Genomic DNA, 17,592 nt, shown 5'->3' with positions numbered 1-17,592 from the left:
ATTCTTATTATTTTATTTGAGACATTCTTATGATTCTACTCGCTGCTAAGTAGGAAAAACTGTAATTATAGGTCATTATGGGTAATTAATGCAATAAATTCACAAAAAATTTTGGGGTTCTTAGGAAGATTTTAATAAAAATTTGTAGATATTGACTTTTTTGGAGGTTTAAGTAATTATTTCGTTATTTAAGTAATTATTGAGAAATTCGTGTGATTCGCTGCATCTCTTTCTGATCTCGAAAAACATTTAAAAAACGCTCAAACAAATAGAAAAATTCAGAGTATAATCTAAGGTATAATGATCTGCCCATTTTTTGCCAAAACGCACAGTTTTTGGGTTTCCCGCTAATTGATGCAGAATCATCCCGCGAAAATCTACGGTTTTTGCATTTCATCATTATTTCATGACGATAATCTGGGGTTCACGTGAATTTTCACCCTCAAATTGTTATAAAATATAACAAATCATAAAAAATCATAAAACTTCAATCCTTTCGATTCTTTCGAATTATTTTGGCTGAAGGCCCTTGAGCGATAGTCTTTCATAAAAAACGCATATTTTGTATTTTTCTTGCAACAAATTCCGTTAAAAAATAAATTATAGCCAAATCTTATATAAAATGAATTATTAAAAAATTCCAGGAAAACTTTATCATTATTTTGAAATAATGTAATTTTACAATGTCAATGCGGGACTTTCGTCTGGATAAAATTATTTTCAATAATTAATTTTTAATAATCTTCACCTCCATCTTGAATTATCAACCGCTTGACTGAGGCTACTTTTTCGGCTGGAGATAGGACATAATCTTCTCTTTTGATCCCGAGTTGTAAATAAATTAAACCTAATTCTTTATAATCTCCTCCAATATACTTTTCACCTTTTTGTTCTCATGGAAATCAAAGCGTGAAATTGAATGAATCATCATATTACGACTTCGCCGAAGGTCCCAATTAAAAATAAAAACTTATGACCGGTTCTGTCCAACAATAGTTCCAAATCCAGAATTATTTTTCTGTGCAATTCACTCATGGAGAACACATCTAACGAAATATATTCCATAAATAAAATCTATAACAATATATTCAATATACCCATGTATGCTTTTTTATCTATAACAAAAGTACACAACAAATGCATTGAGCTCACTTACTAAAATTTAATTATAAAAAAAAATCAAAGTAGAAAACCGTTTAAATATAAATATAACTATTTATTTAATTGCATACATAACACCCGACCAATATATTTATGAATATATATGCATGGGGATTATTAAGAAAAAATAGCAATTTTTATGGATAATAATGATAAAAGTGTAACACAGAAAGGTAAAATAGTAAAATTGATATATTTGGAATTTCGTGTCATAAATAACAAAAAAAACAGATAGTGAAATATTTAGTTAGAGTATTACAAGAAGAAATAGCAATTTTTATGAATAATAATGATAAAAGTGTAACACAGAAAGGTAAAATAGTAAAATTGATATATTTGGAATTTCGTGTGATAAATAACAAAAAAAACAGATAGTGAAATATTTAGTTAGAGTATTCTGTGGGAGACGAAAGGTAAAATGTTGAGAAGAGATGTTTTCCAGTGAAACCATTCAAGAATTGGTGATTGAATCGGGTTTGGGTTCTATTGTTCGTCGAACAAAAAGTAAAGAAGGGGACTGAGACAGAGGCTGGTCACGAACCCAGTGGCAACCAGGGGTTGCTCTCGGTGTAAAATATCCAGGTGGCCATTTTCCCCCTGCACTATTACAAGACCCTCGGAAATTCGCCTGCGACCGCGAGACCCGCAGCACGCGTTCCCATACCGTGAGACAGCAGAGAAAATCATCATCGTCATCACAAGCAAAAACAGGATGACGAAATTTCAACGAGAATTTCATGATTACCCTGGGTGTCAATTGCCGTCACCCTGTCAATGCCTCAAATTACCATTGATGCGGATTCATCAGAACTCGGTGACGTGGATGAAATAATCACGAAATGCTTGGATGCCTGGTCTCGATGATGTCTTGCCGCCAAAAAATAATGGAGGGATTCAACAGTTGGTGATGTCATGGCTCCACGTCGCAGTGATACATGTGCTCATACAAATTTTTTATTATTTTTATTATTTCTATTTTTCTAATCCTTATAATTTTTTTTTTAGCACATTTAGCGAATGAAAGGAATTTTTATTCAGTACAGGGAATTCTATAGGAAAATTCAGCAAATATTGTTGAGCTCTATTTTTATTATTTTTATTATTTCTATTTTTTGAATTCTTATAATTTTTTTTTAGTGCATTTAGCGAATGAAAGGAATTTTTCGTCAGTACAGGGAATTCTATAGGAAAATTCAGCAAATATTGTTGAGCTTTATTTTTATTTATTTTATTATTTATTTTATATATTTTCTCAAATTCCTTCTTGAATTCCTATCGTAATCCCAGGAATTAATTTTGTCATTCATTAATTTTGTATTCAAATTATTATTCCTCACACCTCGCGGCGCTAAAATTGTAAAGGCGTATGTTGACGTCACGATAAAACCCTTTTCTCATTGAAATAGCGGGTGACATTATTACCGCAGGATTGTCCCCAGCAAACATTGGTGGTATTTATTCCAGGTCCTCCGACGAATCTTGAGGGAAAATGAAGAGCTGAGTCCTCGGTTCCTCCCACATTTTCCCATTTTCCTCATGGAGTTCATCGGAAGAGGTCAAAGGTCAGCGTGGGATGTAACAATCGATAGGACTCGGCAACATTTCACTTCCACATCTCCATCGTAATCCCGTCAAGACTGTCCAATGAGAAGACAAAAAAAAAACCGGATAATTGTTTATCTGCAGCCTGTCAACGGCGTTAATCATCGGCCTATAAAATCAGATTGATCAGTAATTGTAGTGCTCGATGGCATGAGAGCGACTTAAAGGTTGCAACATTATTTCAATCACGCAGCTAAAGTAAATAATCCCCACTGTAACTGCACACAATAATTTACCGCAAGCGTTATGCATTTTTTCCACTCGTTTTTTTACTATTTACGACAGTCACCACAGAAAGATTGCCTCGACAAGTCCTCAAACGTGTAATTACACTCGGTCGCCGGTCAATTACTCAGGCAAATAGTCCTTTGCATATATCCGAGAAAAAGGGGAAAATTTCATGTTTGTTTTGTGATTCGTCTCTTTTATTTTGGATCATAAACGATCCTGAAGAAACACTGCAGGGATAAATGTTTATTGTAAAATTATTGTAAACAATGTACTGTTAATCGTGTATCGGATCGGTTCTGAAGACATTTTTACCGATTTTACGGTAAAAATGATGAATTTTTGTTCAAAATTTATGAAAATTATTTCAAATCCCACATAAACAATTTTTTAAACATAATAATAATAAAAATGTAACGACTATTATATGAATTATGATAGGATAATTGAAATAATTCAATGATGTTATTAAATATTTATCTCCCAGACAAATTAAATTACGGAAAAATATAAGTTGTAATTAAACTAAATTAAATTAGAAGGTTTTAAGGCGGAATCACTGGAGATTTATCCACTTAAATATTTTTTTATTAATTTTCTTTTAGAAAAGGAGTTAGAGGTTTTCTATAAGAAGTAGAATGGACACTTTCGAATCTCAATAGCATATCGAATTCTCATATGTAACACCGCAAGGGGTTCAATTATCGCGAATGTCCGCGATTTTTATCAAAAATTTGATAAGTTCGGTTATGTACGGGGAACCTTGAGGGAAATATCCAATTAATTTGATGAAATCCATTCGATTTAGCAGAAATAAACGTTTAATTCCTCAGCGAAGTGATAAACCAGGATGAGTGCATTTTCTTCGAGGCCAGGTGTCAGCCAATATCTCAGAATTGAAGGGCCATAACGAATTTTTAGCATAAACATTTTTTGTAGAAAATAATGAAAGCTATAAAAAAGGTATTTATGAAAATATCGTTATCTTCTTCCAATTTCGAGGAATCGACTGAAAACCGGCTTAAAAAAAAAGTACACTTATCCTACTTTGCCACTTTGCAATAGAATTTACGGTCTCTCTGATTTTTTTATTAATTAATACAATTTAATATAATTTAAATTGAAATAAATTGAATAATTTCCTTTTTGAAATTTTCGAAATTGCACGGAAAATACAATTTTCAAGAATAGTTCGAAAAATTCATCCAAAATTTGTTAACAATATAAATCTTCTTTCATTTCACAATCTCTCCTCGACTTAATAAATTTCTTTATCTTTATTAGACTCCGAGGTATCTTGCAAGAGCATCATGATCTCCAAATAAAATTGTCTTGATTTGTTACTCTACCGATTTATGTTTTTGTTTATAAATATCTCGCAGTGTCTCTCCCCCGAACACGACAGATACGCGAAACGCCTTTTTGGAGAGTATAATGAAATTTAGAGATCATAAGGAAGATCTGGTCCTCCGAAATTCCAAGAGAGAGGCACTCTAATTAATATTCCGTAATTTCGATCTATACTTGATAATCATCAAGTGACTGATATATTGCTAGACAATAAATCAAGGCAAATCATGTCTGAGATCCATTTAACTGATAATTCTGATAATGCAAAATGACTTTCACGTCATCAGCGAGTGACCTAGAACCGATGTTTTGTTGAGCAAGAACTGCAACTATTCTTTCCCCAACTGTCATAAAATCCCAATAAATCTTAAAATTGATAAAAAAATTATTGCCGATATATTTTTATTTTCCATGTGGATCAATTCTCGAGAAGACCTCCGTATTTAATTTTAATCATTACATAATAACTCATAGAAAATTTTGAGACCTTAAATAATAATAAAACTTGAAACCGATAAATTTTTTCCGTCAATCTTATCAATAGTCTCTCAAAAATTTGTGAACAATTTGAAAAAGAAGATATCGGCAATAATTCTTTAATAGGTGACAGAAAAGGACACGATTCGCTCGTCGTGTTTGATAAAGAGAAATCAAGAGTGGCGGGTAAGTACGACAAAACCCTCGTAATGAGGAAAACGCAATTACCCTCAACAATAGGTCAATTCCGTTCGTTCACGGGAGTAGATCGAAGTCGCTGGAAGACTCCCGCGGATATATCGCGGAATATCGTGCCATCGTACGACCCCATCCTGGTCCTCCTCACGACATTCTGTAGTATCGATACATTCACCTGCAATTGGAGGAACACCCATGTATATAAATCAATTATATTGATAACAAATCAATCAAAAAATAGAGGGAATTTCGGGAAAATAAAATGAACGGACTGAGCTACAATTTTGTTTGATGACAAGTTAAACTACTGGCTGGATAGATTAATTTCTGTTTATGCTTGTTATTTTATGTTTTTTATTATTTATATTCACATCCAGAGTTATTGCCAATATCTTTTCATTTTTCAAGTTTTCTACGGATTTCTAGGAAACGGTTGATAGAATTAACGTGACGCAATGTACCATTTTTATGATTGTTTTTTTTTTAAATTAGAGTTCCATATCTCAAGGTGATTCATCATCGTTTCATGAGAGTAATCAATTAAATTGTTAATTTATATGAATTTTGGAAAATGAAAATGTGAATATCCAGCCCAAAATTATTTTCACGTCAATCTGATCCACGATTTCCCAGATATTTCCAAAAAATATGAAAAATTAGAAGATATCCACAATAACTACTTGAAAGTCATCGCCATCATCATCATCATTACCGTTCATATTAATTTCATTTATAATTAGAAGGAAAATTTAAAAATCCCGCTAATTTGTCCGAACATGGCGGCACCAATCAGACATCACTGCTGTCCGCGCTCATTCCTATCTTGAGTATATAAATAATATTGATAACAAGTCGCAACAAATTGAAAAAAAGTTCATGTTTACAAATTCATTGAAGGCCCTGAATGTGCCAGTGATATGTAGTGAATTGTTAATTCTGCAAGTAGACATTAAAAATTGCAAATTGGAAACAACTGGGGGAATTAATTAAAAATAAAAATCCCGGTTGAGATGGATCGACGTAAATTGAAGCCTCATCGAGGACTGCATCAGAACCTTCTGGGGCCGTCGACGTCGACATCATCAGCTGCAGATGCAGGTGAGTCCGAAGACATGTTCAGTTCGTCCCACCGGAGTTGCACATCCTCGCAGAGGCAATCAAGCCTGCAACTCCTCAGGAAGAGGACGCAGACTCCAACTCTCACGGAGGATGAGGATACCAAGAGTCAGGGGAAACGTGCGAGGGTTCAGACAACGAGAGGTTCCCCGGTGAAGGGCCCCAGGCAGGAAGGGAACACGGAGAGACCCTCCCAGAGGGAATCCTCCTCGAGGTTGGGAAATATCGGGTCTCAGACGCGAGAGAAACGAAGGGAAGGGCACCTAGGGGCTCCAGAAATTTCTCAGGCGTGGGAAAAACAGAAGGAAAGGCCCATGGAGATTTCCCAAGTGTCACAAAGACAGAAGGAGAGGGCCCTGGAAGTTCCCCAGGCGTCACAGGTACGAGAAAAACAGACGGAAAAACATCTCGGAGTATCGCAGAAATCTCCCAGACGTTCTACACCTGTCAAATCCTTGAGACTCCCCCAGGTCTCCCCTGAGAAGCTGTCGCCCTCCAAGAACCGCGATCCTAGGTTCTTCAAGCGTCCTGCGGGAATCTGGTCGTCTCCTCCAGAGAGCGACAAGGAGAATCAGAACTCAAAATCGAAATCCAGAGCTTCCAGAGTGATTCTGTCAGACTCCGACGATGAGGAGCCTCAGAAGCCAAAAGAAAAAACTCTTTTTGAGAGGTTCCTCGATCAATCAGGGATCAGACCCTCCCTGGACAACGACGAACAGTACACAATATCGACGAACCCTGCTGGAGTAGTCAAGAAGATCCAGGAGGTGCTCTCTGGAAGTTTCACGAAGGCCGGGGTCCTGGAGGACTGGAAAAAGAGCCTGGAGGAGATCTCCAATATGAAAAAGTATCTGAACCCAACGGTGATAGAGCAGGAGGGCCTAGTCTCAGTGAACAATGTCTCCCTCGTGAGAATTCTCCTCCAAGTACCCCTGATCCAAACCGAAGTCCTCAGCAGTCTTCTACGTCGTCTAAACGAAGAAGTTCTCGTTGCTGACTCCCTAGAGGACGTCCCTTGGGCATGTGCCCTCCTCTCCCAATTGAGATTCCTGGAGATCGTGGCGGATGCTGACACCATGACCTCCAGCCTCGAGGAACTGCTCGAGTCCTCTCCAGACTGGTTTAAGAGGGAGCTCATCGCTTATCTACCTGATATAGTTACCGATTCCCATCACCAGAGTATCGCTGATATTCTCTGCAAGCTCATGGAGACTGATAGTCGTCTCAACCAGGTGATCTTGGGGTGCATCACTGGGTTGACACTGGGTAAGGAGTACCTCGAAGAGCTTAGAGACAAAGTACTTCTGATTATGCCGGAGAATACGGAGATATCGGAGGTTCCCGCGATGGTGAAGTTCTGTTTGTACGAGTGCCCCAGCGTCGAGGTCTACCAGAAAGTCCTAAAGGTCATCCGAGATCTGGAACTCCAGCCAGACGACAACACGAATAATGAGGAGTGTTTCACGAGCCAGATGATAATCGTCAGCACTCTGAAAATGACTTTTGTGATGACTAAGGCAGCTTCCAAGGCTGCTCTCAGTATTCTCTCAGAGGCTGGGTCCAATGACAAGCCCCAGGTCCTGGATTTGGTGATGATGCTGCTACTTTGCAGGGACACATTCAAGAAAAAATCTGCGGAGAACGTTTTCAAGAAGCACGTGAAGAGTGGGTACTACAGGGCGAGCTTACTATCCTCGTTTTATCGAGACTACGAGCAGGTGGCCAAGGACTTCCAGCCCACAGCCCTGAGTCTCGCCAGTTGTCTCTTGAAGTCTGAGGACCAGACACTCGTGAATTTTGCTGTCGAGTGGTTCAGGCACCAGTTCCTCGCTCACAGTAAAATCTTCCTGATGCAGACGGAGATAATTAATAAATTAATTCTCCTGATGGGAAACAACGATCACACAGCCAGACACGCACTGTCAGTCCTTTGTAAAATGACAGAGAGTCCTGAGGACAAGGAACAGCTCCAGAGACACTGTAACGAGCTCACTGTACTCATGGAGAAGATCGATAAGTTCGACCTGGAGGAGGTAGCGACGATGAGCGATCTTCTTCATGCCCTCTGTACCTCGAGCAGTTCGTCGGAGGCTCTAAAGGACGATCTCTTTATTCTACTCCAGAAGCAGTTGTCCAATACTGACGCTGTTGTCAAGTGCAAAGGAGTTGTGGGTGCTGTGATGGCGATAAAGCACTTGGTGAAAAACGACGAGACCATCGGGCAGGCGAGGGAAATCCTGAGAAAGCTAGAGATAAGCACGAAAGACTGCCCCAGGGGACAGGCACTCTACTACGATAAAATGGGGCAAGTGATCGCCAATGACACCAGTATAAACCAAGAATTCGTGAAGGAGCTGACTAAGTCCCTTGAGAATGAACTCGTTACCCATTACATGACTGACCGTGACAACTATCGAGGGGATTTGGTCCCCTGTTTTGCCCTCAATCACTATGAGGAGGGAGAGACCGAGGATGAGATGTTTATCCATTTCGGAGAGAGCAGGTATGGGGCAATAGTTCCTGCTCTCTTCAGAATCGTGAGGATTGGATATTTGCGCATCAGTGAAAACCACGATCTCGAGGATGTAAGTGCAGTCCTGGGTACTGGGATCATGATGCCCAGGGACTTGGAGATGCCAAACACCAGGACTCTAGATCTCATGTTCTCCTGTGTTAATTGGTACAGGGAGCTCATCAGTGCCTACATCACTGAAAATGGAGAATTGATGAAGCCACAGGTGGTCCAGAGGCTCGACGATTTGATGCACCTCCAGGGGGAACTCAGTAATACGTTATCACTGGCTGAGACCAGATACCAGCCTCCTCCCTGTTATTTTCACAGGTCTCCACCTCCGGCGTTCAATCGCGTAGAAAAAAAACTGGGTAAGAAGCCTGGAAAAAAGGTGGATAAGAATACAACAGCCACTGGGGGAATCCCTGAGTGGGAGGGCTGGGAGAATGGATCCCTCATGACCATCAAGAATCCCATGTACTTTAGAAGACTTGACGCTACAATCGTTCACTTTTTGGATACCGAGATCAGCAAAAAATTGTCCTCTGGACATGTCTGCTTCATCGTTAAGGAACTCTCCTCCATGCTGGATGACGACAGCGTCACTAATCAGGGGTTCATCAGGGAACTCGTGGAGCTCCTCCCCAAGATCATGTGTAAATTGAATCAACTGGTGGAGGAACTTACGGAGAAGGACGATGTCAAGCACAAACAGGCTGTCTGGCTTATTCTCTCGCTGCTGGCCAAGTTATTCAACTGGAAGGGATTTGAGTCTGCGAGTCACTGGGGATTACTGAGGGCAGGACTCAGGATCCTCGCTAGTCAGACTGACGAGGCCAACAGATCACTTAAGTATTCCAGGGAGCTCGTCGCGGAGGCGTATCCGTACTTCGAAGGACTTGCTGTGATCGCTTCGCAGATCCCGATAGCCCACGCCCTCGTCAACATGTGCAAGACCCTGATGAAGCACTCGGAGACCTTTACTAAAGAGCAAAAGGACAGACAGGCGAAAATGGCTTATACTTATCTGTGTCTTGAGTGGACTGGGGACAAGCATTTAGGGAGTCTGTACAAAGCTGCTGTCACGGGGCTGTTGAAAAATTGGATGGATCATGAGCCCGATCCCCTCACAACTGTCTCTGAAGTTCTGGAGTGGCTGCCGCAAGAGGTTGAGGGGATGGAGACCACAACTGCTAAACTCACTAAACTTCCAACGATTAACAGAAGTAATTTCCATTATCTGTACCAAAAGCTGTTCGATGGACTCCTGAAGGGGGCGAAGATCGCCCTGACAGCTGCCGATGGTAATACACCAAAGCTCCAGGTCTGGAGGACTGTGGGGAAGAATGTACAGTTACTTGTGAAGGTCTGCAAGGCCCTTCCCACCAGAGGAACTCTTCTTAGTTATCTCAGGCTCATGCCACACCTTCTGAAGATGTTCCTTGTTGTTGGAATGCCCACTCTTGAACACGATCTCAGACACAAGCCTGAGGAAGTCACTGGCATTCTCAAGATGATGCAAGTGGGAACCAGATACCTCAATGTTGTCTGTTGTCACAGCACCCAGAGGAAGGACATGGCTCTCACCAAGCTCGTCCCTGCTGCGAAAATCATTCTCGAGCAACTCGTTTATAGTGTCAAGGGAATGCTCGTCATGAACAATAGCAGCACTGCTTTCTGGATGGGAAATCTTGTTAATAAAAATTTAGATGGACAGGAAATTTTTTCACAGGTTTGAACTTTTCTTCAAAATTTCATTAATCAATTTAATTCATTGATTTATTATAGATCAACAGTAATGTTAATTGATAATTGAATCAATCATTCAATTATTTTTTACTCGTTTTTAGGTACATTTTTTTGTAAATACTAAAAAATAGTCAGGAAAGATTATTTTATCGTTATCTTGGCGATATCTTAATGTTTTCAAAGGAAATGTTAAAAAAATAATAGTTTATTGCAAAATGATTATTGGAGAATTAAGTGTTAATTTTCTGTGTTGCAGAATTCAACGACTTCTGAAGATCCCACGATCCCTGAAATCAGTACTGATAACAACGCATCGAGTGGAGACGAGTCAGTCTCTGATATTCTCGGGGAAGACGATGATACCAACGATACTAAAGATGGGTCTGTCGATAGCTAGAGTTTTCTTTATTTTCTATAAACAACATTCGTTTTGAGTACAAATTCAGAGTACGAGGAGCAAAATGGAGACTAGATTTTCTTTCATTGTTTCGAGCTCATCGAGTTATTAATGAAGTGGTGTAATTTTTCCCCTTCGCTGAGCCCAATCGATCAATCTATTCCTTCGTTATGAATAAATTACGAATTGTTCTCCATTTTGCCCCATTTTTCCTGTATTCAAAAAATATATTCGGACGTGGGAGGGAAGATCCGAAATTTTTTAGAATGAATCCCATCTAAACTTATATCACAGTAATTTGTGGTTGTGAAATTGTTTTGATGGAAATCTCGAGTTTCAACTGTGAATTGGAAATTATTCGAGGGATGTGACAAAATGCTGACGACTCCATGTCTCATCCTCGTTCATAGTCTCTTCCAGGAATGTAACTCTATCCGAGGCTTCCACGAGAATTATAGTGTGTGTTCTCGTGCCATAAGTCCAATCATCTGCGTGCACAAATATCGAGCTCAGAGCTTTGCTCTCCTCCTGATGGAGCTCCTCCATCACGTCGTCAGGGAGATGCCTGAATTTAGATAAAACGAATTGAACAAGTTTCTTGATTATTTTATCTCAAAAACTGAGTGAAATATTTCATGAAAATAAGGATATTCTGCAGGAAATGTTAATGGGCTTTTAGTAGCCGATTAAATTTATTATGAAAAGGTCTTTTGATATTTCCTCGTAAAACCAATAGTTTTATTGTACAGTTGTTCTACTCACTGTTCATTTGATTTGAGAAATTGAATGAGCTTTTCTATGAGGACATTCTCGTTAACTATTTTTGGATCTGTGACGATCTGCCTGAACTGCTCTTTCCCATTTATCACTTTTTTGTAAGGAGTCTCAACTGATGTATTCCCAAAACCCAAAATTGTATCAGTTACAGATAACTGTGGGCCTTGACAACTTCGGGAACTGCTGATAAAACTCACGTCTGCTGTTCTAAAAAAAAAATGAGAAGTCATTGTCATTGTGATCCCTCGAACAAGTCTCATTCATGCCCTATAAATCGTTATTTTAAAAATTCAAAAAAATTGACTCTTCAAGCGTTATTAAAACAGAAACAATTAAAATAATTAATATCATAAAATGAATAACTTACATTACCATAAAATTGTTACAAGTTATCGAAGCGTAAATGAAAAGTGAATTGTTTTCAAATTTTTTCCCAAAAAATCTGTGCGCATGGAAAATTAATGTTATTTTACCGATCACCACATATTAGTGTCCCTGGAAATTTTCAAGTAACGATTTATCTCTTTTGAATAAGACCTGTTCCAAGAAATACATTTGTCAGAGTAGTGAAATGTCCATGTGACCCACTTCAAATCAATGAGAACCAGAGTGTAAGGATTGTATGTGTCATTGCTATTTTCCTCATGCAGATTTCTCAAGTAATTCGCTGTGGTTTCTCTCGAGACGACGTAATTTGTCACCAGGAAGCCGCGACCCTTCTTCTGGGTGGTGGGTGTATCTGCAGGAGGTTTGGGTGCCTCCGAGAGATTTAAGAGTACCCCAGCACGACCCTTCGTCGAAATTGCCAGCCAAGTGCCCCCTTCCTTCGTTGGCTCCTGGTCCGTCCCTCCATATAAATGTGATTAATTAAAATTAATCCCAACCCCTCTCAAACACAATCACCACCGGTTTAACCTTAAAACTCTCCGGAGGATTGAAAACAATTATTTACAACAATAAAACCCAAATTTGTTATTCAAAATAGCTGGAAGTTAGCGAAAATTCCAAGTTTATCAATTATTTTTCTTTTCATATGTTTCATATTTGCAAATATATTGTTATTATAAATAAATATTTCCTCAATGTACGGGGAAAATGTTTTTATAATATCCACTAATTAATTTTTTAATTTGCTCAATTACCTCCTAAACAGTCTGGATGATTCTCCCAGTAATAAGCAGCTCTTGTAGGCCTTCGGTAATTTTCGTCTCTATTTGTTGCAACAATTAAACGATAAGCAGAACCAGTTGCGTTGGGATTTCGATAAATGAAGAGAATGCACATTGTTGCTGATTAGGAAAAAGGTTACTCAAGGTTTTTATAAGTATTAATTTATTGAACACTGACGTTTATCACTGAGCCACTTTATTCGGAGTACTCGAGGCTTTGAATGTTTTGCGGAGGCTTCCGCAAATGCTTTCCCACCTACACGATTTATATACGTGCGCACGGGAGTTATGGAAACACCTGATAAGAACTTGATGAGAATTATCCGTGTACAAATACATACGCTGGCATTGTTTAAATCGGGAGCTTGAGGGGTAGACAATCGCTGCGATCGTATATTTATCAAGTTGAATGTTTCGCGCGTCACTGATTACCGGTTTTATTCTTTATCTCGTTGGGATGATTATTTGTGAAAAAAAAAAACAGAACGACTCGATTAGGACGGGGAATTCTTGATTATTTATTGTTCAAATGGAAGCGGTGGAAAGGAGACAGTAGCCAAGTAGTAAAACCAGATAAGTCGAGTTTAACTGTTTTGGAAATGTCGATTGATCTCAAGACTATTGAGTTTAGAAGGAAACGTGAAAAAATTTTTTTTGTCAGGAATTCACGGGGCTATAAAAAAGTCCTTCAAAGGTTTCTGCTTAAATCAATAGATTTCGAGATAAATCAATAATTAAGAAAGGTTATAAATTCGATGTTAATATTATAAATTTTAACTATTTGTTGATAGCGTGTAACCAATTGGCGTCATGAAGGTGAATAATTAATTAACAATCCTGGCCACTTGCTTATAATATATTAAATAAACTCCAATCACAAGTGTTGATACAAATTTAGTACGATTGTTCGGCTGATCTCAATCCTTGAACAGAATGATAATATCGCATCGTAGCAACAATTTTTAATTACTCGGAGACCTTTATTCTGACTACAATCGTGATCAATCGTGAATTCATTGCGCTAATTATTTTTTACGATTGAATTGTTTATGCAATATTCGTGGAAAGGGGTTTGGGTGGGTCAGGGTCTTGGAATTCACCCACTGTCTCCATGTAGTGAGCCTCAAGTTTGTAGGGTCTCAACTCCCAGGCGATTCGTGACTCCATGGTGCAGGGGTAGACACCGATGTCCTCGAGAGTTGGCAGATCCTGGACGAGAATATCAGAGGTGTGTTCCTGAAAATTAAAGAGCCTTCCATAATTCAATTCGTAAGTTTTCATACATTTTACAATGATTTCATTAATTACTTTATTATTTGCATGAACATGGTTAATTCTGAAGAATTATGAACTTAATTTTTAGCAGAAAATTAATGAAATAATTTAGTATTGGAAAATTAATAATATTTCCTATAAATGTATTACTTTAAATAAATGTTCATAAATATTGATGATTAAGAAAAGTTGACATATATTTTTATTATATTCTTGGATATCCTCAATGCTTAGAACTTTATTCATCATTTCTTCACGTAATTTCCATTTTTTTTCTTAAAAGAAATGTGTGATCGATTTTGGTACCTTCTCGAGACCTTCCCAGTGAAGATGCCCCAGTGGACGCCCCGGGCTGATCGCCTCGCAAATACTAACTTTCAGTTTAAAGAACGGACAGTTCTTGATATCCAGTCTCCTGTATCCATAATCGTCAGCATTCTTCCTGATCCAGTGATTCATCCAATCGACGAGGTCTCCAAGCTTGTACCTTTGAGGACTACACAACAGATTAATTTGAAATGTTTATAGAGCAAAAGAAGAAATGAAGAGAATTACCCAGCAAACTGATAGATTTTCCCAGCAGTTGATGGATCTCTCACTAGGGTAGTGATTCCCCCAGCCACATCCCCAACCCAAATCGGTTGCTTCTCGGTCTTTTCTCCTTTTTTCCATAACGCAGTGCCCCTAAAAGATGATTCAGATTCCGAAATATATTTAATATTTAATCAACGACTGTAATTCTTGTATTTAATATAAAATGCAATGCAATCTGTCAATTCAAGTCAGCATGTTAATGTTGAATTCTTTTATAAATCATTTCTCTCGATTCATTTTGGAGTGGAATTGGGGGGAATGTACGATTAAAAAATCCTTTACTTCAGATGTCTCCTCATGAACCGACAGTACACATTGATCCATCTGTCCTCCTGCCCATATATCGTGGCAGGTCTGACGATTGTCGCCTCTGGGAACTCCTCCCTGACAGCCTGCTCTCCTTCCCATTTGGACCTGAAGAACTGTGAGCCTTTCGGCAGGAGGATGGGCTATTACAATATAAAGTTCACTGGTCATTTTTTTTAACTCAGTGCAAAAAACACAAAAATCAATTAAAAATAAAAGGAAACAAAATTATCGAACATCGATATTTTTTAGAATGAATTCTAATAAACTCGATTTAGATTGAATTAAATTAGAATTCTAATGAATAATAAATAGTAAAATAATCTGGAGAAATTAATTAGTATTTCCAATCCATTCACCTCTGGATTTGGGCTGCAACTGAGAGCTGAAAGGTGAATAAATCTCTCAACACCGGCTTCTTTCGATAATCTGGCGAGTCGTCTCGCCCCGTCCACGTGAACATCGTCGAACTTGAAATTTTTCGTCTCCCAGTCCTGTCCAATCAAGTTGATCACGACATTCGAGTACTTGATGCACTTTCTGATGGAATCTTCGTCAGTGAGTTCAAACGGGTGGAATAGGACTTGCCCCAGGTCTCCTACCAGCTTGAGACGCATCGAGTTATAATGCTCACCCCGATAGGGCAGAATCAACTGGAAAAATCTTTAAATTAAACGAATGCTCCTACTAAACTCTTTCTCTTAAGATTGTATTATTATATTATTAAAATGATTAAAAATTTCGGAATCTTCATTCTCCCCGACCCGAAGATGACGTGGGAAAATCTATTTTCGATTTTCAATTTCGAAAAAACCAATCAGATGGAGAATCAATTGTTTATGAATGATTCATGGATTAGACAAGGTGTTATTACATTATTAATATGTGATAAAATAAATTGTCTTACTTGAGTGCCAATTTTTCCCAGACGATTGCACAGATAACGACCTACGAAGCCAGTATTACCAAATACTGTGCAAACTATTCCATTGAAAGAACTTCTGCCGCCTGTTCCTCTCTTCAACGACGTCGTCGTCGGATTCTTTATGATCCTGGGGACATCGGACGAGTACTGGCAGTGTTGGAGGGCGATAGGAGCCAAAGACAACACAGTTTTCTTCTCTGATTCATATAAAATATTCAACAACTAACTCAGTACTCAAACGGTAAAGTGAGATAAGTAGAATTACAATTTTTTCTAAAACCAATCGTTGCTTAAATTAATCGAGGCGAAGGTAGGCCTTTAAATTACTAATTACATTAACTTTCAATCGGAATATTTATTACTCCAGTGTTTATTTCGATCTTTTGATACTAGTTCCACTCTCTATCTCTCACCTCGACTCCAAACATTTAAATAAAAATTCGCAAATACAATGGCGATAAGAATTAATTATGTAATTCGTATAAATAATTATGAGTATTGTTTATTCCCCTAAATTATAACTATTTTGGACTATTTATTGTACTATTTATGAAGAAATTACAAGAAGAAGGAAACAGAATCTGAAACTGTAAGAGGGATAACGTTGGGAATAAATCTAGATTAGTCAATATTTAATAAAATTATGAGAACTGATTCGCATTACACACATCGCCACTCAATTCAGATCGTTTTATAAAAAATAATTTCTGGGGATCGGTAGAAGCTAAAATAAAGTGGTTTACTTGTTTTGTTTCAATTTTCTTGTCACTTACGTGCGATCTGCAAAGCGTTGAAGGAAGAAATAGCAGCCATCCCTGCAGCACTCATTAGAATATTGATCAATGTCAATTATTCGCCTCACAACATCCAAAGAAACCCTCCTGAGGGCTCCTTGAACTCAAATTTGGGCTGTTTTCTCTCTGGAGCACCGAATCCTTCAGGTGATGATCATATGTTGTGATATTACATAAAACGAGGTTATGGATGTTAAGGGGATTCACATGCAGTTAAAGGGACCAGCTGTCGGTTGCTGTGAATGGTGGGAGATTTAAATCAGATTTTTAGATCCTTTTTTAATCAGTTATTAACAGTTTAAAAAGGCAAGCTGTTTTTTTTATCCACTTTTTTTTGTTTGAGAAATGTGAGAATTGTAATCAATTTAATTTATAATAATCGCCTGTTTCTACGGTGGGGGGCTGGATTCAGCTTTCGGAAATTGTCTACTGCATTTATTCGTTTTCGATTTTTTCTCGAGTTTGAGACTTCCCGGAGAAATCTGTACACTAGTTCGGATACGCGGACAACGTGGACTTTACGAATTTCGATTTTCCGATTGTGACTTTTATTCTTTACAAGGTCGTCGCACATTTTGAGATGACTTGTCACGATTTTCAAAATTTTCAAAGCTTTTTTAGGATCGAATGTTTGGATTCAATTTTTTCCTACGATCAATTGTTTGTTGTTTTTTCATATATCTGTAAATTGTGGTTTTTTCGATTTGTAAAATTTATTAGTAGTATATATTCAATGTAGTGAATAGTTTTATCCATTTGAAATTTTTTTTAAGAGAGAATTATTTATTAGGTTAAGAATTTTCGCAATTAACGTATCTCGTCAAATTGAGACTGCCCGCGGTGGTCTGTACGCATCGACGGTGTGCGTGCGTATGCACGGAGTATCGCCTGGCGACCCCCCCTCGAGCGGTCTTCTGTGCGCATGCAGGGTGTTTTGTGCGCATGGGAAGTGTTCTGTGCGC

General features: G+C 38.2%; 3 protein-coding genes across 3 annotated transcripts; 1 reads left to right on the top strand and 2 right to left on the bottom strand.

The window, feature by feature from the left end:
- Window positions 1-5,839: 5,839 nt before the first annotated feature.
- On the top strand, window positions 5,840-10,812 carry LOC105267668 (Fanconi anemia group D2 protein). Its single transcript, XM_011306719.1, has 2 exons — window positions 5,840-10,376; window positions 10,650-10,812. The coding sequence occupies exons 1-2, from the start codon at window positions 6,027-6,029 to the stop codon at window positions 10,788-10,790; spliced, it is 4,491 nt and encodes a 1,496-aa protein (XP_011305021.1). The 5' UTR covers window positions 5,840-6,026; the 3' UTR covers window positions 10,791-10,812.
- On the bottom strand, window positions 10,776-13,475 carry Tango2 (transport and golgi organization 2). Its single transcript, XM_011306845.1, has 4 exons — window positions 12,710-13,475; window positions 12,156-12,414; window positions 11,553-11,774; window positions 10,776-11,355 (listed from the first exon to the last, which is right to left on the bottom strand). Exons 1-4 carry the CDS (start codon window positions 12,849-12,851, stop codon window positions 11,145-11,147), a joined length of 834 nt encoding a protein of 277 aa, XP_011305147.1. The 5' UTR covers window positions 12,852-13,475; the 3' UTR covers window positions 10,776-11,144.
- A 101-nt stretch (window positions 13,476-13,576) lies between these two features.
- Window positions 13,577-17,237, bottom strand: ND-39 (NADH:ubiquinone oxidoreductase subunit 39). Its single transcript, XM_011306597.1, has 7 exons — window positions 16,610-17,237; window positions 15,819-16,033; window positions 15,271-15,564; window positions 14,888-15,054; window positions 14,567-14,695; window positions 14,318-14,507; window positions 13,577-13,972 (listed from the first exon to the last, which is right to left on the bottom strand). The coding sequence occupies exons 1-7, from the start codon at window positions 16,662-16,664 to the stop codon at window positions 13,784-13,786; spliced, it is 1,239 nt and encodes a 412-aa protein (XP_011304899.1). The 5' UTR covers window positions 16,665-17,237; the 3' UTR covers window positions 13,577-13,783.
- Between the last annotated feature and the right edge of the window lie 355 nt (window positions 17,238-17,592).

Source organism: Fopius arisanus, unplaced genomic scaffold, assembly GCF_000806365.1.
Source record: "Fopius arisanus strain USDA-PBARC FA_bdor unplaced genomic scaffold, ASM80636v1 scaffold00001, whole genome shotgun sequence".
Taxonomy (NCBI): domain Eukaryota; kingdom Metazoa; phylum Arthropoda; class Insecta; order Hymenoptera; family Braconidae; genus Fopius; species Fopius arisanus.
The sequence above is the reverse complement of the archived record's forward strand: the minus strand, read 5'-3'. Positions and strand labels throughout refer to the sequence as shown.

Bases quoted from the DNA above. Each gene is read 5' to 3' on its own strand.
- LOC105267668 (XM_011306719.1), top strand. From the start codon at position 6,027: ATGGATCGACGTAAATTGAAGCCTCATCGAGGACTGCATCAGAACCTT. The intron at 10,377-10,649 runs GTTTGAACTTTT...TCTGTGTTGCAG, and splicing joins GACAGGAAATTTTTTCACAG to AATTCAACGACTTCTGAAGA.
- Tango2 (XM_011306845.1), bottom strand. From the start codon at position 12,851: ATGTGCATTCTCTTCATTTATCGAAATCCCAACGCAACTGGTTCTGCT. The intron at 11,775-12,155 runs GTGGGTCACATG...TTTTTTTTTTAG, and splicing joins CTGGTTCTCATTGATTTGAA to AACAGCAGACGTGAGTTTTA. The intron at 11,356-11,552 runs GTGAGTAGAACA...ATCTAAATTCAG, and splicing joins TTTCTCAAATCAAATGAACA to GCATCTCCCTGACGACGTGA.
- ND-39 (XM_011306597.1), bottom strand. From the start codon at position 16,664: ATGAGTGCTGCAGGGATGGCTGCTATTTCTTCCTTCAACGCTTTGCAG. The intron at 15,055-15,270 runs GTGAATGGATTG...ATATTGTAATAG, and splicing joins GTTGCAGCCCAAATCCAGAG to CCCATCCTCCTGCCGAAAGG. The intron at 14,696-14,887 runs GTAAAGGATTTT...ATCATCTTTTAG, and splicing joins TTCATGAGGAGACATCTGAA to GGGCACTGCGTTATGGAAAA.